The 23,604-nt window shown below is 38.7% G+C and overlaps 2 protein-coding genes across 6 annotated transcripts; both read left to right on the forward strand.

Moving 5' to 3' along the window:
* Positions 1–161: 161 nt before the first annotated feature.
* Positions 162–21,236, forward strand: LOC124275375. 5 transcript variants are annotated; one of them, XM_046710902.1, is made up of 5 exons: positions 164–320; positions 633–1,089; positions 7,805–7,969; positions 8,094–8,720; positions 21,026–21,236. In XM_046710902.1, the coding sequence occupies exons 2-5, from the start codon at positions 640–642 to the stop codon at positions 21,212–21,214; spliced, it is 1,431 nt and encodes a 476-aa protein (XP_046566858.1). In that variant the 5' UTR covers positions 164–320; positions 633–639; the 3' UTR covers positions 21,215–21,236. The 5 variants fall into 5 exon arrangements, with proteins under 5 accessions (XP_046566856.1, XP_046566858.1, XP_046566855.1 ...); XM_046710900.1 differs by lacking the exons at positions 633–1,089; positions 21,026–21,236 and adding an exon at positions 7,221–7,677 and having other exon boundaries at positions 162–320; positions 8,094–9,232; XM_046710899.1 differs by lacking the exon at positions 21,026–21,236 and having other exon boundaries at positions 166–320; positions 8,094–9,226.
* LOC124275374 lies at positions 13,525–15,984 on the forward strand. The gene is made up of 4 exons (XM_046710897.1): positions 13,525–13,627; positions 14,029–14,485; positions 14,613–14,777; positions 14,901–15,984. Exons 2-4 carry the CDS (start codon positions 14,036–14,038, stop codon positions 15,726–15,728), a joined length of 1,443 nt encoding a protein of 480 aa, XP_046566853.1. The 5' UTR covers positions 13,525–13,627; positions 14,029–14,035; the 3' UTR covers positions 15,729–15,984.
* Positions 21,237–23,604: the final 2,368 nt, after the last annotated feature.

Genomic DNA, 23,604 nt, shown 5'->3' on the forward strand with positions numbered 1-23,604 from the left:
TAATAATTCCAAAAAGAAATTCCATCCTCAACTGATAAATCCGCTTGTTTTTAATGTTTGTTTCAAGAAATTGCGCATATACTGAAACACAGAGACATGAACATTGTCTGATCATCAAAACACAACCACAGAACACGCCTGAACATACCATCACAACATGTCCCAGCGTGTTCCCGTTTATCGCCTCACGGCCAGTATAAAAGCTGGGCGGCTCGCTGAGTAAGATCAGTCTACTGACAAACGCTTCAGTTGGAAATCAGTTACACCTTATATCAGCGAAGTAGAAGTACCTAATATCTTCCGTCACAATTCAAAACAAGGTAACCAGTATAAGATATTTACAGTGTTAGTGTACATACATACGCTACTGGGACTAATTACACAACTACTACAGAATGTTACATTTTTATCGATTCTATTTATATTTTACATAAAGATCAGTTTTTAAATCTAATCAAAATATTTATGTTTACTGATGTCATTTATAAACGAACCTCCTTCTACGTTTATAGTTTATCACTTGGGAATATCAAACAATAGGTTCAATTTAACATTGTTACATTTTACCTCATAATATATGACAACGTCAATATAAAAAACAACAACTTTATATACTTCTATCTATCCAACAGATTCAACATGGCTTTGCTTCCTCCTGGTGGACTTCCAGAGATTGTCTTCTCCTTCGACACAACAGGCTCTATGAGCAGTTGTCTGGCCGAAGTCCGAAGTCGACTCCAGGACATGATACAGCGACTCCAGGCTGACATCCCCGCCATCAGAATGGCCGTCTTTGCACATGGTGATTACTGTACCAAATCCACATATGTCACAAAATGGATCGACTTCTCCACTGACATCAAAGAACTCTGCGACTTCGTCATGAACGTGGAAACGACGGGAGGCAGGAACGATGGGGGCGAGTGTTACGAACTTGTTCTCAGACAAGTGGGGGAGAAGTTGTCATGGACACCAGGATCTAACCGTGTTCTCGTCGTTGTCGGGGATGACAACCCTCACGATCCAAACTTCAGTGACAATACACAAAGGATAGACTGGAGAGAGGAAATTCAAACACTCCAAAAAATGGTAAGCTCATTTCCTCTAAATATTCTTAGATGCTTATGTGTTCATTTCACTGTATTTGTAATCAAATTAAAAATACACGAAACTCGTGTGTACTTAATCCATTCACTGTATATCTCCATTAATTTCCAGGGAATACGGATCTACGGAGTTGAGTGCGACAGCCGAGCTGCAACATTCTTCCAAACCATTTCCAAAGAGACAGGAGGCCGGCATCTTAAATTGGACAACTTTACGAACATATTTGACTTCCTCATGGCCATCTGCTACAGGGAGCATGGACCAGACATCCTTGATGTAAGTTGAAATACATGTACATGTAATATATATTTACACGCTTTCCCCACTTTACACAACTTAATCACCTTTAACAAAACACATTTTTACAAGGGATGTTTGTTTTTTCTCTTCACCAGTTATACGAGAAAGAGGTTCGAGCCCGTTGTGGGGATGGCACCCTCAGCAAAGACATGGAAGGAATGTTTACATCCCTACGTGATGGAATAGCTTCCCCTGTTCCATCAACGACAACGACGATTACTAGCGGTGCCGCAAAGAATGATGTGAAGACTTCCACATTAAAGAAGATAGCGTCCATGCAGAAAGTCAGGAAACCTAAACCTAGATCCATCAAGAGGCCAAAATCTTTGGAGGCACAAACATCTCCCATTTCGTTAAAGATGCACGGCAACCAGAAAGCAGCGAAGTTTGTGACACCTCTTTTTGAGAAGAGAGGAAGTCTTCGAGAATAATTTCAGCTTAAGAGACATGGACTGGTCACCCTGGGTCAAGGTTATCTCCCCTGACGCCCCCCTTAAACAGAATGCACAATGGGAGAAAAGACGGGGTGCCAACCCTGGATTCAGGAAAAGGACAGTATTCAAGTCCCAGAACAATAAGCCAGCTCTCTACGAGTTCAGTGTTCAGACGATCAAGTACGGACGTAGGTGTGTGGTATTCAGCAAGTTCTGCCACCATATTCCCGATAATGTGAACTGGGAAACACGACTCTTTGGAAACAAACTCGTGCGAGCTCAGGTGAACAATGTTGTGTCTCAGAAGTGCAGCATCTTTGTGCGGAGGGTGGTGTACAGAAGAGCATCGGGTCACGTCAAAACGGTCGCAATGATGAAGTCCTATGACTATGCTTGGAGGCGTCTAAGGTCACGATCCACTGCTCGACATGTTTACAAACAAGGCAGCACAATTTCATCAGACAAAGTATAGAATGTTTCTGAATATTGAATGACTCAAACGGTCTTTCTTAAATGAAATATGTTACGAGAGTCCATATTCATTTGCATTTGACTTTGAAAGACACGAGATCGAATCTCGTATTGTACAACTCGTCTTATGCTTTCTGTGAAGTAGAAAGCTTGGTGTGTCATAACAGTGCGTGACTGAGAGGTGTGTTTTACAGAATGAAAGAGACTGATAGAAATTGTAAAATATTGTGCATATATTCATGTTACGATGTCTATAAAATGTATAAATACACCAGCATTTGTATCTTCTTTGTAACATGTGCTATGTTCAAACGGGAGTGAAAAATCTACAAGCACTCACATTATATATGAGATGACGCGCTGTCATTAAACCAGCAAAGAGAACAGAACATCAGCTGAAACATTTTCCACACCACATAGTCATCTGGATTCACATAAATAATTGCTATTCGTACATCATAGGAATCTAATAACAGAAGAATTTAGTAAACATATCAAGGTCGACAAACTGAAGGACACTGCCTTCCACATTCAGTTGATGTGCAGTTATACAACCCTTAGATCTACTTAACTTAACAACAAGCTACGCCTAAATACACCTCAAACTAATATGCATTTGGTGGATGTTGCTATGTCACAGAAGATGGCCTTGTACAGTAGGAATTATTGCAATGAGACCACAAGGTATCAATGGAGAGATGTATTGTTAATTTGCTCAAAATTGATTTTATTACTATAATACGGACAAAATTACTATAGTACGGAATTTGTGTAATCAATATTTGCAGTAATTTGGTATTCCTATTCCCAAGTATTACCTTTAAAAACTTAAAACGATATGTCATGTTTCTGTGTTGACCACACAACATTCAGCGAGATCAGGCATCAGGCAAACTGCTTGCTGAGTATAACAATCCGCGAAGTATACACGTCACACATTCTTTCTAAACTCGCTACACTACACTGCACTACTCAATGAAACCGAGTCCTAGACGCACGTGTGAGGAGAAACGAACGTAAACAACGCGTTCGAGAGATACTTTCCAAAGGTCATAAACGCTGTTCTTGATCACCAATCCATTTTACGTGTGCTGCGACTTTGTGTTAACACATTCTGTTGTATCTGGTATCACGTTTTCATGAACTTAGAAACATCACAAAACTTGCCATTCTCAGACTAGTGTCAACACAAACTATATATGAAATAACATCAACCCATGAAGAGAGTGCATCAGTGTAACAACATCATAATATGAACGAGGAACTGATGAACTCTGTGTAATCTAACTGCAGTTGCCACACCGCTGAATACGTTAAGTGAAACATATATGGCCACAAGGCAGAACTGCTTCCAAGTAGTAACCATGTTCTTTTAGTGTATTACTGACATACCTCAGCAAGAAGCTCTTTCAGTATTACTCATCTTTTCACACATTTTACAGTTTTAAGCATTTTACACATGTTGTAAATGATACGGCTGGTAAAACCTAATTCAGAGTGAATCGTGTTTCTCACTCTTTAACGTATGTACGTGAAGACTGTTCAATATGAATGAAACATCAGGTTAAGTTGAAATCACACAATAAAAGGTAGTAACACGGCCCTGCGCATGTTCAGTTACTGCAGTTAGAAACGACTTTGATCACACATGGTTGCGACAATAAACCAAATTTTCCACAATTTAAAGACACCCTGTTTCAGAATTGGCATGTTAATTCAATTCGTCGCCATTTCTGAACCATTGTTTTACATACAAGTCAGTACTCGAGCTAGGGAAATACGATCCTTTCCCTATGGTTATATCCCAAATCGTCCACATCCCAATACTACCAAACATTGTTTAAACAACAACTCTTCATCACCCCTTTTTAGGTAATCGGATAGCCCAGGAAGTGCACTGAACTGAAACAAGAGACAATAATACATCACGTGACTTAGCAGAGTAGAGATTTTAGTAGAGAAGAGAGAAGTTAGTTAATATATCTGAAATATATATGATATAAATTCGATCATATTTTATGTAGGCAAAAATTGTAAATTTTGTTTTCCTGCTTTAACTTGAAACGTTGTTGATTACGTTCATAGTATTCTAAATATGCAAACCATACATTGTGCAAGCGTAACGTACATTTAATGTATATGTATATTATAATATAAAGTTTCACAATATAACATGGCTAATGAGTTTTGAAATTTTATCTTTACTGCTTAAAAGGGGCCAACAAGTCAAACAATTCCTTTCAATTCTGATTTGCAAATATAAAGTAAAATGTAGCAAAAAAATCGAAATGAGAATATGAATTAATTTGCTTACTTGAAGCTCTACTACCAAACATACTTGCACTACCAAATCCAGGCATAAACACATAAATCAATCAAGGAAATTGATAATGTTATGGTATGGACATTGGCATTAATTGTTATGGTAGCGACACAATAACAGTAGTGACATTTTTAATAATAGCCAGTTTTATATGTATTCTTTAAAAAAAGAAGATAATTTAATGAAAGTTGTGAGTCAGATATTTCAGAATGTTTAAAGAATATGTAATAAGCAAATAATTTACTTATGGACGTCCCTGTCATGTAAAAAAAACAACAGGTAAACACTGCATGTTACGGCAGTGACGTTGTGACGGTATGTAATGTTACCACCGTAACGGCCCTAACGGACATAAGTTCTATATAAATGTTTTACATAGACTGCTATATGTAACTAGAAAAATATGTATTTTTGATAATAACGCTGCCATATTAAAATATATAATTTATTACAAAGTGATTGTTTGTATTTATCACTGGTTAATGGGTTAGACCATTACAGACTGAGGTAATCAGTATGCTAAAGTGTGTGCAGTCAATCACAAATGTTGTTGTTATAAGCTGTGGAAGTCTGGGGATGTGGAAGTTTTGGGAGGATACCTTTCCCTATATTTTGTAAATTCTTATGTGTGAGCCATCAGCTGATTTTTCGCCAATTTTGCTACAATGACAAAGTCAATACATATTTACTTCATTAATTTGATACAATTTCAAATTAAATCCTGTGCTTTCAGTTTGTCCAGTTTAAATAAACAACAGAAATCCAAATCTCATTTTTCTATTACATGTAATCAAAATAAAATACAGAAACCAAACTATAATTTTATAATGACATGTTTTGTAACTGTTTCATTGAAAAGCTTTTGTCTATGCTTCCAATTACTTCTACCTTTATATCGTATGATATGGCATTGTTACACAACCAGCTTGTTAACTGGCATGGACATACGATCGTACATGACACGTTCTTCGAAATTACATCAACAGAATGTGTCGACATTTTCCAAAACATGCATGGAAGTTCAGCATAATTATATATCAGAACACGTAGTGTCGAATTTATTTTCCCCGTGTTCCTTTAATCATAGAACCTGTTCAGTGTTGTTCAAGTGATCCCCAAAATCGCAGCTCAAAAACGTATAACCTTAAGCAAAACATGAAAACTATTCAGTCGCGTGCTATTCTATTCTGAACTTGCTTTTGGAACTTATCCAAAACCGAGTTGAGGTTAACCTGCAGTATGTGCCAAGAAACACTGTTATATCTTGGGGTTGTTTAAAAAGTACTGTCGGTCTGTTAAAATAAAATAAGAGAAAGTGGTTACTTTTGTGATGAATAGGAGGGATACTGAAAAGTCTTATGTTTCTAATGCATCTCAGAGAAAGTGTTTATTGTACTTTAACAGTGGATTTTATTGAGGGATATATTTTGTGCAAAATATTGTTTTGGCCGCCATATATTCTTGAAAATATAAGAGGGATGCTTCTCGGGGCAACTTAGAAACGACAAAGTATTCTCCAAGTCCAACGTTGCAATATTAATAACAATCGCGCTTTTAGGTCATAATGGTTTACTCAGTGAAAAGATAGATAGGAAGCCATATATCCAGTCTAGCATGTGCAAACAATTACTAAACGAAGTTACGTTTGTCAAAGAAACAATATGTACAATATTCATACATGGTTCATAGTATTGACATTCTGCCTGGCGAAAAAAGCATTCCGCGAAGTAATGATGTCAATGATGTATTAAAAACATGCAAACTCTCCACATTGCCGCTACATACCGTTTACGACAAAAGTATTCTCCGACAGACAGTGCAAAGAGATTTGATATCAACAACGTATTTGAGAGAGTATGTATATTTGTTTCGAAACACAGGTTTCACGTTTGTCGATTCTGCATAAGCCACATTCAATGACAGTACATCCTGAGTCAAAACTGTTGTAGTTCCCGAATACCTTTCCGTCCTCAACTGATCAATCCGTTGGTTTTGTTTGGTTTCAAGAAATTGCGCATATCCTGAAACGCAGAGACATGAACATTGTCTGATTTCAAAACACAACCACAGGACAAGCTTGAACATGTCATCACAACATGTACCAGCGAGTTCCCATTAATCACCCCACAGCCAGTATAAAAGCTGGGCGGCTCGCTGAGTAAGATCAGTCTACTGACATACGCTACAGTTGAAAGACTTAACTATCTGCCAGTTACACCTTATATCAGCAAAGTAAAAGAACTAAATATCTTCCGCCACAATTCAATACAAGGTAACCACTATAAGATATTGACAGCGGTACTGTGCATACATACGCTACTGGGATTAATTACACAGCTACTATAGAAATGTTACATATTATTCTATTTATATTTTACATGAAGGTCAGCTTTAAATCTAATCAAAATATTTATTTTTACTGATGTCATTTATAAACGAACTTTCTTCAACGTTAATATTATTTTTCACTTGACTATATCAAAAGTAAGGTTCACATTAACAAAATATTCTCATAAGATAACCTCATAATATAGGACTACGTCAATATAAAAAAAAATCTTCATATGCTCCTATCTATCCAACAGATTCAACATGGCATTGCTTCCTCCTGGTGGACTTCCGGAAATAGTCTTCTCCTTCGACACAACAGGCTCAATGGAAGACTGTCTTGCCGAAGTGCGGGGTCGACTCCAGGACATGATACAGCGACTCCAGGCTGACATCCCCGCCATCAGAATTGCTGTCTTTGCACATGGTGATTACTGTACCAAATCCACATATGTCACAAAGTGGATCGACTTCTCCACTGACGTCAAGAAACTCTGCGACTTCGTCATGAACGTCAAAGGTACCGGGGGCACTAATGATGGCGGCGAGTGTTACGAGCTTGTTCTCAGACAAGTGGGGGAGAAGTTGTCATGGACACCAGGATCTAACCGTGTTCTCGTCGTTGTCGGGGACGACGACCCCCACGAACCGAACTTCAGAGGCAATACACAAAAGATAAACTGGAGAGAGGAAATTAAAACATTCCAAACAATGGTAAGTTCATTTCCACTGAATTCATAGCTGTGTATCTGTTCATTTCACTGTATTTGTAATCAAATGAAAAGTATACGAAACTCATGAGTACTTAGTCCACTGACTGTATATCTCCATCACTTTCTAGGGAATAAGAATCTACGGAGTTGAGTGCGACAGTCGAGCTACGACATTCTTCCAAACCATTTCCAAAGAGACAGGAGGTCGGCATCTTAAGTTGGACAACTTTACGAACATATTTGACTTCCTCATGGCCATCTGCTACAGGGAGCATGGAGCAGACATCCTTGATGTAAGTTGAAATACTTTCTCATCTTGACGTATAGATATTTACCATATTTACTCACATTACACAACTTAATCTCCTTTACCAAAACACACATTTTTACAAGGGAGGTTTGTTTTTTCTTCACCAGTTATACGAGAAAGAGGTTCGAGCCCGCGGTGGGGATGGTACCCTCAGCAAAGACATGGAAGGAATGTTTACATCCCTTCGTGATGGAATAGTCCCCCCTGTTTCATCAACGACAACGACGATTACTAGCGGTGCCACGAAGAAAGGTGTCAAAGCTTCCACCTTAATGAAAACAATATCCATGCCAAGGGTCAGGAAACCCAAACCTAGATCCATCAAGAGGCCAACAACAACCTCTTTGAAGGTACAATCATCTCCCCTGTCGTTGAAGATGCACGGCAACCAGAAACCAACAAAGTTTGCGGCACCTCTTCTGAGAAGGGAGGAAGTCTTTGAAAATAACTTTAGCTTAAGAGACATGGACTGGTCATCCTGGATCAAAGTCATCTCCCCTGACGTTCCTCTCAAACAGGAAGCACAATGGGAGAAAAGACGGGGTGCCAACCCTGGATTCAGGAAAAGGACAGTGTTCAAGTCCAAGAACAATAAGCCAGCTGTCTATGAGTTCAGTGTTCAGACGATCAAGTACGGACGTAGGTGTGTGGTATTCAGCATGTTCTGCCACCACATTCCCGATAATGTGAACTGGGAAACACGACTCCTTGGAAACAAAATTATCAGAGCTCAGGTGAACAATGTTGTGTCTCAGAACTGTAGTGTTTTTGTGCGGAGGGTGGTGTACAGAAGAGCATCGGGTCACGTCAAAACAGCCGCAATGATGAAGTCCTATGACTACGCTTGGAGGCGTCTAAGATCACGATCCGCTGCTCGACATGTTTACAAACAAGGCAGCACAATATCATCAGACAAAGTATAGAATGTTTCTGAATATTGATTTATATGTGCTGAATGAATACGGACACATTACTGTTTTTCCTGAGAAAACCATATATCAAACGGGCTTTCTTGAATTAACTATGGTACGAGAGTCCATATTCATTTGCATTTGACTTGGAAAGACATCGAGATCGAATCGCATATGGTACACCTCCTTTAAGCTAAATGTGAGCATGGTGTTTCATAACAGTGCGTGACTGAGAGTTGTGTTTTGAGGAATGAAAGAGACTGGTTGAAATGTAAAATATTGTACATTTATCCATGTTACTATGTATATAAAATGTAAAATTCACCTGCATTTGTATCTTCTTTGTAACATGTGCAATGTTCAAACGGGACTGAAAAAACTACTATCACTTATATTCTATATATTGTCTTTGACAATAGTATTCCTGCATAAGTGTGCTGTCGCATACCCACGGCATGAAACGTATCTCATGCTCTTAACCACTGTTTGTCTTTTGTCGATTCATTGTCAAAGTTATTACTTTGACCTTAAGGATAAACTACAAACCCCAGATCTTTAGCATCCGTATATATGTTGGCTCAGGCATAACAAATACAACAAAATGTCGCCTGTATGCTTCACATTTCCAACAAATGATCTGTCTTAACAACATATCGAGGGCTTTAAATATAATTGTTAACACAAAGACACTGTCATGTTCGACTACAGGGTGATCATCACTGAAATCGACTCGTGAAGATCCGGGGTAGAATAGGTCTTCAGCAACCCATTCTTGTCATAAAAGGCGACTGCTTGTCGTAAAAGGCGACTAACGGGATCGGGTGGTCAGGCTCGCTGACTTGGTTAACACATGTCATCGGTTCCCAATTGCGCAGATCGATGCTCATGCTGTTGATCACTGGATTGTCTGGTCCAGACTCGATTATTTACAGACCGCCGCCATATAGCTGGAATATTGCTGAGTGCGGCGTAAAACTCAACTCACTCACTCACTCATCACTGAAATCAGTGTTCCAGTTCTAGCCATCACTTTTGGGTCCCTGATTGGATTCTGTAGTCGTTGATTCCTGGGCCCCGTTCCTCAATGCGATCGTATCGCTACGACTGTTGTAAGTCTATGTTAAAGTATGGGAGTTACGATCACCTCAGCGCTACCATCGCTTTGAGAAACGGGACCCAGATTTGTCCCGATTATCACCATTCGTCTGTATCCATGCGCGTGTCTTTGACCCGAAGAGTAAATATCAGCTACCAATATGGAACCATTTTAACCAGCATAAAGAACAGAACATCAGCGAAAACGTTTTCCACACCACATAGTCATTTAGATGAACGGGAATTAATTACTTTTTGTAAATCATGGGAATCATGAATACATGTAAACGTCGACCAACTAAAGGACAATACCTCCCACCTTCAGTTGATGTGCCGTTATACAACTCTTAAAATCTACTTGACTTAACAACAAGCAACACCTATTACATCTCAAACTAAATTGTGGATGTTTTTAAGTGACAGAAGATAACCTTGTACTGTGGAAAGTATTGCATTGAAACCATAACGTGCCAATGGAGAGGTACATTTGGGCTCAAAATAAATATTTGTGATATATTCACCATAATGAGCTATTTCTTTAATCAATATTTGCTGTCATCATATTTGCTGAACATTATTCCTATCTTTGTCATCCAAAGCACTGCCTTTAACAACCAGCAACGATATATCTTATTTTGTGTTGACCACACAACATCCAGGGACATCAGGCATCTGGCAAATCTGCTTGCTGAGTATAACAATCCGCGAAGTGTACTCGTCATACATTCTTTCCAAACTCGCTACGCTGCATTGCACTACTCAATGAAACCGAGTCCCAGACCCACGTGTGAGGATAAACGAACGTAAACAACGCGTTCGAGAGATAATTTCCAAAGGTCATAAACGCTGTTCTTGAATCACAAATCCATTTTACGTGTGCTGCGACTTTGTGTTAACATATTCTGTTGTAGTCGGTGTCACGTTTTCATGAACTTTTCATTCTCAGAGTAGAGTCAACACAAAACTATGCTTAAAATATCATCAATACATGAAAACAATCTTATCAGTGTATCAAATTTCAAAACAAGAACGCGGAACTAATGAACGTGCTAACAATGATGTGTGGTGAGGTGAGGTGAAATTAGGTTTAACGTCGTGCTTGAGAATATTTCGCTAATATGACGACGTGCATGCGTGTGTATGTGTATTTGCGGCTGCTTGTACTAGCCCAGACTGAAGCTGGGTTTTTTATGGTGCTAGCCCACTGAGATACCATGCCGCAGTGAAGCATGAATACCCCACTCAGACACATTATACTGACTCCGAGCCGACCAGTCCTTGTTGTACCCATTAATGCCCAGCGCCAGACAGGGACCAACAAGTACAATATTTTAACGTCTTGTGGTATGACGCGGTCGGGGATCGAACCCGCGACCTTCCGCACTCCGGGCGGACGCTCTAACCACTACACCGCGGAGGCGGTCAACAATGCTGTGTAATCTAGCTGTCATTGTGACGTGAATATAGAATGTTAAGGGAAACATGTGACCACAAGGCAGAACTGCTACCTAGTAGTGATCATGATAACACTCTGCTTTCTTTCCAAGCTCTTTGCTCAGTGATATATTTGAGATATCTTTGATACACGGTCTGTGGACTTGTTTGTTTAATGTATTACTGACATACCTCAGCAAGAAGCTCTTTCAGTATTAATCATCTTTTAACACATTTCACCGTTTTAAGCATTTTATACATGCTGTATCTGATAAGGCTGGTAAAACCAACTTCACAGTGAATCACTTTTCTCGCTCTTTAACATATATACGTGCGGACCGTTGAATATGAATGAAATGTTGTGTTGAGGTCACACGGTGCAAGGCAGTGATACGAGTGAAACACGTGTGTATTTACTGCAGTGAGAAATAACTGTGATTGCACATGGTTGCGGCAATAAACCAAATTATCCACAATGAATTATTATTATTCTTGTTTCAGAATTGGCACGTTAAGCATAAGTCATTTCTGAACCATTATGTTACATACACGTCAGTACTCGAGCTTGGAAAATACATTATGGACTGTTGTCCACTTTACGATCTTTTCCCAATATTTTGTCAATTCTAATGAGTGACCCTATCTCATATGCAATTATGTTACAATGACGATGTAATCTCAATACAACTGCAGTTCAAAACCGGTTCCTTTCTGTTTGTCCACTATAAATTGAAAAAGGGAAAATATATCCCATCTTACTATTACATGTATCCATCAACATCAATATTTAGTCAACTATTAGCAACAAATTAAAATTAAAATCTTCTTCGTCTTCGTCGCATTTTCATCTTGTACCATACTAAAATACAGAAACCAAAATGTATTATCTACAGAGATACAGAGATACGATCGTATCTTACACTTTCATCGACAGTACGTCAATATAATGTGTAGACATATCCCGATACATACATATATGTTCAGCATATTCATGAATTAAATCGAATAGTGACGACATTATTTTCCTGATGTTTTTTTTTATCATGGAAGCTGGTCTGGGTCGTCTGGCTCTATTTTTGCTAGAGAAATAATAATTATATCTTGCGGCTGTTTAAAAAGTGCGGTCAATCTGTTAAAATATCTATAAAAGAGGAAGTGGTTCATTTCGTGAAAAACTGTGTTTCTTTTTATCATGGAAACTGGTCAGCGTTGAACAATTTACGGTCAATATCACAACTGATCACAAAACTATGACTAATAGCAAATACCATGAAAACTGGTCAATAGTAGTATTTTGAATTAGTTTACGAAACTGTTTTCTCGCTAGTTAAAGAAAAATATTTTTTTGTGAGAGAAAACATAATTATACCTTGGGGCTGGTTAGAAAGTAATGTCGGAATTTTAAAATACATTGAAAAGATAAAGTGGTTCGTTTCGTGACAACTGGGTCGCAGTATCTGGGAACATATACCTATTTAAAACCTCTCATGTTTCATGTTCACACAGTATCCTGCTAAAAGGTAGGAAGGCATATTGCCAGTCTGTCATGTGCAAGCTATTACTTAACAACGATACTTTTGTATAAGAAACATGTGCAATATTCCTATACATTCTTAGGGAGTATAATATTGACATTGTGACTGGCAAATACAGCATTCCGCGAAGCAATGATGTCATCTCAAAATATACAAACTCTGCCCATTGCCGGTACATAGCGTTTACGACGATAATATCCTCCTACAGACAGTGTAAAGAGATTTGATATCAACAACGTATTTGAGAGAGTATGTTCACTGGTTCTGAACGCACGTTTCACATGTCGATTCTGCATATGTCACTTTCAAAACCAGCAGATTTCCTGAGTCAGAGGTGTTGTAATAATCACCCAATACTTTTCCATCCTCTACTGATTAATTCGTTTGTTTCAAGAAATTAAGCATATGCTGTTCAAAACGCATGTCTGACATTGTCTGATCTTTAAAACGCAACCAAAGAACCGGTCTGAACATGTCAACACAACAAGCCTCAGCGAGTTCTTATCGATTGCCTACCAGCCAGTATATAAGCTGGCGGGCTCGCTGAGTAGTATCAGTCTACATGTACTCTCACACACAGAAGTTGAAAGACTTAACCATCTGTCAGTTACGCCTAATAGCAGCGAAGTAAAAAAACTGAATATCAACCGTCATAATTTAAAAAAGGTAACTCGTGGACGATATTTACACTGGTAGTGTACACATATATGCAATTGGGTCTAATGTCATGAGCACCGCTGCTAAAGAAATGTTGCATAATTATTTATCTGTCCAGAATTAAGTAAAAGCTATTACATCAAATCTACTGAACTTGTGTTTCAGAATTCCGTCAAAATATTTACGTTCACTCATATGTTTATGTCATTAATGAATGAATTTCCTTAAACGTTTCAAGTATTTGTTTATTGAGAATATCAAAACTAAGGTTAGCATTAACAAAATGTTGCATTTTATACGGCTTCTCTTTTCCCACAATGCTCAAAGCAGGGGTAATATATGACTGCATCAATTTGACAGGAACATCTTCTTGTACACATGTAATTAATTTCTTTTCACTTTTTCAACAGGTTCAGTATGGCTTTAATTCCTCCTGGTGGACTTCCGGAGATTGTCTTCTCCTTCGACACAACAGGCTCAATGGAAGCCTGTCTGGCCGAAGTCCGAGGTCGACTCCAGGACATGATACAGCGACTCCAAGCTGACATACCCGCAATCAGAATAGCCGTTTTCGCACACGGTGATTACTGTACCAAATCCAGGTATGTCACAAAGTGGATCGACTTCTCCACTAACGTCAAAGAACTCTGCGACTTCGTCATGAACGTCGAAAATACAGGAGGAAACGCAGACGATGGCGAGTGTTACGAGCTTGTTCTCAGACAAGTTCGGGAGGAGTTGTCATGGACACCAGGATCTAACCGTGTTCTCGTCGTTGTCGGGGATGACAACCCTCACGATCCGAACTTCAGAGGCAATACACAAAAGATAGACTGGAGAAAGGAAATTAAAACACTCCAAACAACGGTGAGCTCATTTCATCTGCATTCCTATTTGTTTATCTGTTCATGTCACTGTATTTTAAATCAGATGAAAAGGATACGGAACTCATGCGTACTTAGTCCACTGACTGTATATCTCCATCACTTTCTAGGGAATAAGAATCTACGGAGTTGAGTGCGACAGTCGAGCTAGGGACTTCTTTCAAACCATTTCCAACGATACAGGAGGTCGGCATCTTAAATTGGACAACTTTACGAACATCTTTGACTTCCTCATGGCCATCTGCTACAGGGAGCATGGAGCAGACATCCTTCATGTAAGTTGAAATGCCTTCTTATCTTGACGTATACATATTTACCATATTTACCCACATTACACAACTTAATCTCCTTCAACAAAACACATTTTTACAAGGGATGTTTGTTTTTCTCTTCACCAGTTATACGAGAAAGAGGTTCGAGCCCGCGGTGGGGATGGCACTCTCAGCAAAGACATGGAAGGAATGTTTACATCCCTTCGTGATGGAATAGTTCCCCCTGTTCCATCAACGACATCGACAACGACAACCACGAAGACAAGCGGTGCCGCAAAGAAAGGTGTCAAAGCTTCCACCTTGAAGAAAACAACATTCATGCAAACGGTCAGGAAACCCAAACCTAGATCCATCAAGAGACCAAGAACAACATCTTTGAAGGTACAATCATCTCCCATTTCGTTAAAGATGCACGGCAACCAGAAACCAACAAGGTTTGCGGCACCTCTTCTGAGAAGAGAGGAAGTCTTTGAAAATAACTTTAGCTTAAGAGACATGGACTGGTCACCCTGGGTCAAAGTCATCTCCCCTGACGTTCCTCTCAAACAGGAAGCACAATGGGAGAAAAGACGGGGTGCCAACCCTGGATTCAGGAAAAGGACAGTATTCAAGTCCCAGAACAATAAGCCAGCTCTCTACGAGTTCAGTGTTCAGACGATCAAGTACGGACGTAGGTGTGTGGTATTCAGCAAGTTCTGCCACCATATTCCCGATAATGTGAACTGGGAAACACGACTCTTTGGAAACAAACTCGTGCGAGCTCAGGTGAACAATGTTGTGTCTCAGAAGTGCAGCATCTTTGTGCGGAGGGTGGTGTACAGAAGAGCATCGGGTCACGTCAAAACGGTCGCAATGATGAAGTCCTATGACTATGCTTGGAGGCGTCTAAGGTCACGATCCACTGCTCGACATGTTTACAAACAAGGCAGCACAATTTCATCAGAGAAAGTATAGAATGTTTCTGAATATTGAATGACTCAAACGGTCTTTCTTAAATGAAATATGTGTTACGAGAGTCCATATTCATTTGCATTTGACTTTGAAAGACATCGAGGTCGAATCTCGTATTGTACAACTCGTCTTATGCTTTCTGTGAAGTAGAAAGCTTGGTGTGTCATAACAGTGCGTGACTGAGAGGTGTGTTTTACAGAATGAAAGAGACTGATAGAAATTGTAAAATATTGTGCATATATTCATGTTACGATGTCTATAAAATGTATTAATACACCAGCATTTGAATCTATTTTGTAACATGTGCTATGTTCAAACGGGAGTGAAAAATCTACAAGCACTCGCATTATATATGAGATGACGCGCTGTCATTAAACCAGCAAAGAGAACAGAACATCAGCTGAAACATTTTCCACACCACAAAGTCATCTGGATTCACATAAATAATTGCTATTCGTACATCATAGGAATCTAATAACAGAAGAATTTAGTAAACATATCAAGGTCGACAAACTGAAGGACACTACCTTCCACATTCAGTTGATGTGCAGTTATACAACCCTTAGATCTACTTAACTTAACAACAAGCTACGCCTAAATACACCTCAAACTAATATGCATTTGGTGGATGTTGCTATGTCACAGAAGATGGCCTTGTACAGTAGGAATTATTGCAATGAGACCACAAGGTATCAATGGAGAGATGTATTGTTAATTTGCTCAAAATTGATTTTATTACTATAATACGGACAAAATTACTATAGTACGGAATTTGTGTAATCAATATTTGCAGTAATTTGGTATTCCTATTCCCAAGTATTAGCTTTGAAAACTAACAACGACCTGGTTTTGACTTCACACTGTGCACCACGCGCACGTGAAAGGTGTTTGACAGGGGGCCATGCTCTCCCCGTGGGTGTTATGTCACAGATACTTATGTGTTCTAATGACATTGAAAGTAACCCCGGGCCCTCTACTCTTGATCAAGTTAAAGACGCAATTCTACAAGAGTTACGTGACGTCAAATCTGATCTGACTTCTCAAATTAGTGCTGTGAAAACTGAAATAGCGAATTTGAACACCAAATACAGTCAACTTGAGAGATCAATTAGTGACATGCGCGCGGACATGACCACCATTACCCATCAGCAGGACATCATGTACAGCGATATTGACGCGGTTTCTGAAAAGGTAGATACAGTTTTTGATCATTTATCAAGCATTGACGTTGAACTCGACAAACTTGAGGCTTACAGTCGGCGGGACAACGTCATCATATATGGCATACCAGAGAGTGAAAATGAGAAATCCACATATTGTAAGGAAGCAGCTCTGAATGTTTTAAATGAAAATGTTACTTTCAAAACATGGCAGTCATCTGACGTCATCAGGGCCCACCGTCTTGGCGCTAAACGCCCCAACTCGGACAGACCTCGCCCAATGATTGTGAAACTACAGGCATCTGACGACAAGGTTCGAGCTCTGAAGGCGAGAGCGGTCCTGAAAAAAAACGGCTACGGAATTGCGAGTAACCTCACAACACGTCAACGTAAGCAACTACAAACGCTGAAAGGAACAGGTCAGTTCGGATTCTTTAAGAATGGTAGGCTCGTGTCAGTGCCACGAACAGGTAGCGTGAAATCAACCTCGGATCAGCATGATACGTCACGCAGCATAGGTAGAAGGATCTCAACACGGAGTCAGAACCGTAACGATGCCACTGCTCAGGGTGCAACTGCCTAGCAGTGTGGCCAAAGCCCGGAACAACCTTCACAGGAACCCTTCTCATGGAACACCGCACGCAGTCCTGACGGTGCATCGTGTGATAACCACGCAGACGAACATTTTACTTTTCTGTGCTGGAATGTAAATGGTTTGAAAAGTAAAATCCAAGATTCAGACTTTATTGACTATCTCAGGAAATTCAAAATTATATGCTTAGTAGAGACATTTGTTGAGAATTTAAACATGAACTGGTTAGATGGATACGACGTATTCTATTGTCCTGCAGTTAAACTGTCCAAGTTTGGTCGTCTATCCGGTGGAGTATGCCTGTGCATTCACGAATCAATCAAGAAACTATGTACGTTGTCAAAATTACATATTGATAACGCTCTTTGTGTAAATTTGTCAAAAGAAATATTTTTCATCGACAAAGATATAAAACTGTTGTGTACCTATATACCTCCTATGGGTTCACCATATTATGATAATTGTGACTCAAGTTGCAGCATTGATAAACTTGAACAACTCCTAGTTGATAACTTAACAGAGTTCAGCAACTCTCATCTGATGTTATGTTGAGATATGAACGCTAGAACTGGTCAACTCAATAATCCTATTGTGTGTCCGAGTGAGGACTTTCACAACTTTGGTTTATACTGTGACGATGATGACACCCCAGTCGAGAATCGTAAATCTCATGATAGTACGGTAAATAGATTTGGTTGCATATTGCTAGATATGTGTTATGCTTTCCATTTATTCATAGTTAACGGTAGAGTGAACGGGGACATAAATGGTGAGTTTACATACTGTAGTGAGAAAGGTTGTAGTGTAAATGACTACTTTATTTGTTCCCCGGAATTATTCCAATATTTTCAACACTTTAATATCGTTGAACACTCTGATTCAGATCATTTTCCACTTGAGTTATCCTGTAGCTTCCCCAAAATGAACCCTACATCAAATGTGTCTAATAACAACCCAACCATTACGGATAAGATATTTTGGAATGACTCATTCTGTACTTCATTTCTGAATACTCTACGTGAGGAATTGGGGCATTCTGGTGAAAAACCGCTGATTAAACTTGAGGTTGATATTGATGGTGCTGTCAATGATCTCGTTAATACGATATTGAAATCGGCCGAATGTATGAAAAAGGCGTGCAAAGAATAAATATAAACCGTTCAGCAGAGAATGTAAAATGGCCAAGAGAAATGCACGTAGAGCTTTAAGAAAGTTTCGATGTCAACGCACTGATAGTAACAGACGGACATACTGTAAAGAGCGAAATAGGTACAAGACATGTTACAGAAACTTTAAACATGAACTCAAATGTAATAAACTAAACAGGCTCAGTAATTCCATGCATTGTCAGTCTAAATTCTGGAAAGAAATTCGACATATCAGAACTAAATGCTCTCAACAAAATTCAATTTCCAAACCCGAGTGGCTCATTCATTTCAGGAATGTTTTCGCAAATAATTCAGTGCTCGATCAGTTTGACCATGGCCAAGACATTTTAGAAATTTCGCATGATTTTAATGGGGACTATGATGAAGTAGATGAACTTGTACTAGACTCGCCTATATCGGATGATGAAATCACAAATGCAATTTCACAATTGAAATGTGGAAAAGCAGCTGGTCCCGATAGTATCATTATTGAAATGCTTAAATGTTCTATTACCGAAATTTTTCCATTTCTCAACAAATGCTTTAATAATTTATTCACAAAAGGTGTATTTCCTCGCAGTTGGTCAATCTCTATTATTGTCCCAATATTCACAAGAAAGGTGACTTTAATAATCCCGATAATTACAGGGGGATATCTCTTATGAGTATTCCCGGCAAAGTCTTCACTTCTATACTAAATACCCGACTCTCTAAATGGGCAAACGTGAAAGATAAGATTCCTGAGAATCAAGCTGGTTTTCGTAAGCAATACTCCACAACTGATCATATTTTTACTTTGTATGCACTGATTCAGAAATGTTTATCCCGTCGAAAACACAAACTGTATGTAGCTTTTGTCGATTTTAAGAAAGCATTCGATTCTGTAGATAGACACAAATTATGGTATTGCTTACGTAATGCCGGTTTAAGCGGGAAAATGTATACTATGTTAAAAGCAATGTATTCAAATGTAAAATCTTGTGTACGATGTGGTTCTGGTGTAACAGATTATTTTGACTGCCCAATGGGACTACGACAAGGATGCATTGTAAGTCCGATTTTGTTCTCATTCTTCATAAACGAATTTTATTATGAGGTTATGCAAAAGGGTAAACAAGGTGTACAGATGTTCCCAGATATGATATAACTGTTTATGCTCCTATTTGCAGACGATGTCATTTTGATATCTGAAACTATTATTGGTTTGCAAAATCAGCTAAATATTCTTGAAAGTTATTCTGAAAACTGGAAACTATCCGTAAATTTAGACAAAACTAAAATAGTCATATTCAGAAGGGGTGGCGCTGTTGCATCTAAGGAGAAATGGTCTCTTCACGGAAAATCTGTTGCTATTGTTAATCAATATAAATATCTGGGGATAAATTTTTCAAATACGATGAGCTTAAAAAGTTGTGTCTATGACTTGTTCCTACGTGCAAAGAAAGCAATGATCTCAATTTTATCTATCTCTCATGAATGTGGAATTTTAACTCCAAATATATTTTTCAAACTGTTTGATGCCTAGAAACAACCCATTTCATTATATGGATCGGAAGTGTGGGGATTTCAACGCTACGATTACTTGGAGAGATTACATCTTATGGCTTGCAAGAAGTTTTTATGTGTTGGATCCGCTACTCCAAATTGTATGGTTTACGGTGAATGCGGGAGACATCCTATATATATTAATTCGCAAATACGATGCCTTAAATATTGGTTTAAGATTCTGTTAATGCATGAAAGTCGTCTACCAAAAATATCTTATAATATGATGGTTCATCTAGATAATATGGGTAAAATATCTTGGGCATCACATATTAGAAATCTTTTGTTTTCTCATGGATATGGGTTTATATGGATAAGCCAGGGTGTGGGCGATGTCTTTATGTTTTTAAAAGAATTTCGTGATCGAGCGGTAAACATGTTTCATCAGGAATGGCATTTCACTCTAGAAAGCAGTTCTCGTTACGAATTATATAGAGCATTTAAAAACCTATTACAGCCTGAACTGTATTTATCTAAACTTACCTTTAAGTGTAATAGAAATATATTTGTCAAATATAGGACAGGTTTGTTGGACTTAATGGTAAATAGAGGTAGAAAACGGTCCATCCCAAAATCTGAAAGATCTTGTCCTTTATGTAATTCTTCAGTAGAAGATGAGCTACATTTTACCCTTGACTGTCCATTTTATGAAGATTTACGTTACATGTGTATCCCAGAACGTTATCTGTCGGAACCACCACTGATAGCTTTTACCAGTTTATTAACAACTAATAATGAATCCACCCTACCCAATCTAGCTCTCTATGTTAAATATGCATTTATTCGGCGTAACGAGCACTTACAGTTAACCATGTCTTGTCTTGACTCTTTGGAACCAAAATTGTCAGAGATCAGGTGAACAATATTGTGTCTCAGAACTGCAGTGTCTTTGTGCGGAGGGTGGTGTACAGAATGGTATCAGGTCACGTCAAATCAGTCGCATTGATGAAGTCCTATGACTATTCTTGGAGGCGTCTAAGATCACGATCCACTGCTCGACATGTTTACAAACAAGGCAGCACAATTTCAACAGACAAAGTATAGAATGTTTCTGAACATTGACTGATAATATGTGATATGAGCTGAAAGAATACGGAGACATGGCTGTTTTCCTAAGAGGCCATGTATCAAACAGGCTTTCTTTCATTAACTATGTTACGAGAATCCATATCCATTTGTATTTGACTTTGAAAAACACCGAAATCGAATCACACTTCATACAAACCGTCTTATGCTATATGTGAGCATGGTGTGTCATAACAGTGCGTGACTGGAAAGTGCGTTTTACAGAATGAAAGAGACTGATGGGAATGTAAAATATTGTACATTTATCCATGTTACTATTTACATAAAACGTATAAATTGACTTGCATTATTTCTTCTTTGTAACATGTACAATGTTAAAATTGGACTGAAAAACACTACTTTCACTTACATTCCATGTATTTGACTTGACAATAGTATTCTTGCATGAATGTGACGTCTTATATCCACGGCATGATACGGAGCCCAATCTGGGGACCGTCGTTCGTCTTTTGTCCATTCTGTCACCTATAGAGGATTTTGTTACTTTGACCTAAAGCGACAAATTACAAGCCCCAAATCAACCCTTCACTTTCTTATATCTGTTGGCTCAGGCACTACAATTACAATGAAATGTCGCCTTTGGGATTCATATTTCTAGCAATATATCTCTTAGCAACATATAGGGCTTTATACAGTATTGTTAACCCAAAGATGCTGTCATGTTCGACTACAGAGGTTGGATCACTGCAATCATTGTTTTAGTCATTAGTGAATTTGGGTCCCTGAGTGGATTCTGTAGTTGTTGAATCATGATTTGTCCCGATTATCACCATTCGTCTGTATTCATGCTCGTGTCTTTGACCCAAACAGTAGACCGCCTCCATGGTGTAGTGGTAACAGCGTCCGCCCGGACAGCGGAAGGTTGCGGGTTCGACGTTTAAACATGGTACTTGGTCCCTGCTTAGAGCTCGGCATTATTGAGTCAGTAAACAGTAGATATCATATACCTACCACAATGAGATGACAAGCTGTTATTAAACCATCACAACGAGTGAGTGAGTTTAGTTTTACGCCGCACTCAGCAATATTCCAGCTATATGGCGGCGGTCTGTAAATAATCGAGTCTTGACCAGACAATTCAGTGATCAACAGCATGAACATCGATCTGCGCTATGGGGAACCGATGACATGTGTCAACCAAGTCAGCAAGCCAGACTACCCCGTTAGTCGCCTCTTACGACAAGCATGGGTTACTGAAGATCAATACTCTAACCCGGACATTCACGGGTACCAACATCAAGAACAGACAATAGCTGAAACATTTTCCACACCACATAGTCATCTGGATGAACGGGAATTAAATGCTATTCGTACATCATAGGAATCTAAACTTTTACAGTAATAAAATGTTTTCACAGCACATATGTAAACGTCGACAAACCGGAGGACATTACTTCCCATCTTCAGTTGATATGCAGTTGAACAACTCTTAAAATCTACTAAACTTAACAATAAGCTACACCTTAATACAACTCGAATTAATATGCATTTAGTGGATGTTTTAGGTCACACTAGATAACCTTGTACAGTAAAATGATTGTTATGAAATAATAAAGGAATAACTGTGTGTTATATTTACGCTTTAGGTTAAGTTTTAGGATGTATTTCCCATAATAAGTCATCAGTTTAACCAATATTTGCTGTTATTTTGTTATTCCTATCTTGGTCATAGGGACGTATTGCCTTTGAAAACTGATAACGATATACCATGTGTTTTGGTGTTGACAACACAGCATTCAGAGAGTTGTGTGGCGGGCCATCCGGCAAAACTGCTTGCCGAGCATAACAATCCGCGAAGTATAAACGTCACACATTCCTTCTAAACTCGCTACACTACACTGTGCTACTCAATGAAACCGAAACCTAGACGCACGTGTGAGGAGCAATGAACGGAAACATCGCGTTTGAGAGATATTTCCCAAAGGTCATGACCACTGTTCTTGAATCACATGTTCTCCTTTACATGTTCTACGTTCGTGTGAACATAATAAGTGTTAACTGGTATCATGTTTACTGATGTTACACAGCAATATGTGAAATATTATCAATACACGATGAGAACTTTATCATTGTAGCAAGAATGAATGAATAAATGAATGAATGAATGAATGAATGAATGAATGAATGAATGAATGAATAAAAATATAAAGAAAACCTATGTTTCATATTTACGTGATCCTGGTAAGAAATGAATGGATATATAAAGAAAACCTATGTTTCATATTTACCTGACCCTGGTAAGAAATAAGTCACTGCCTATAGATCACTGTCTATAAATAAAGTAGTGATCGCAGGCCCCTGGAGCTTATGTCGCCTCATACACGTGCTGCCTATTCAGCCCAACTGTC

Source organism: Haliotis rubra, unplaced genomic scaffold, assembly GCF_003918875.1.
Source record: "Haliotis rubra isolate DU_JTF1 unplaced genomic scaffold, ASM391887v1 Scf2, whole genome shotgun sequence".
NCBI lineage: Eukaryota > Metazoa > Mollusca > Gastropoda > Lepetellida > Haliotidae > Haliotis > Haliotis rubra.

What these genes read in the sequence shown, in the direction of transcription:
- LOC124275375 (XM_046710900.1), top strand. Translation starts at nt 7,228, where the DNA reads ATGGCATTGCTTCCTCCTGGTGGACTTCCGGAAATAGTCTTCTCCTTC. An exon ending in TTAAAACATTCCAAACAATG is followed by an intron (nt 7,678 to 7,804) that starts GTAAGTTCATTT and finishes ATCACTTTCTAG; the next exon opens with GGAATAAGAATCTACGGAGT. An exon ending in ATGGAGCAGACATCCTTGAT is followed by an intron (nt 7,970 to 8,093) that starts GTAAGTTGAAAT and finishes TTTCTTCACCAG; the next exon opens with TTATACGAGAAAGAGGTTCG.
- LOC124275374 (XM_046710897.1), top strand. Translation starts at nt 14,036, where the DNA reads ATGGCTTTAATTCCTCCTGGTGGACTTCCGGAGATTGTCTTCTCCTTC. An exon ending in TTAAAACACTCCAAACAACG is followed by an intron (nt 14,486 to 14,612) that starts GTGAGCTCATTT and finishes ATCACTTTCTAG; the next exon opens with GGAATAAGAATCTACGGAGT. An exon ending in ATGGAGCAGACATCCTTCAT is followed by an intron (nt 14,778 to 14,900) that starts GTAAGTTGAAAT and finishes TCTCTTCACCAG; the next exon opens with TTATACGAGAAAGAGGTTCG.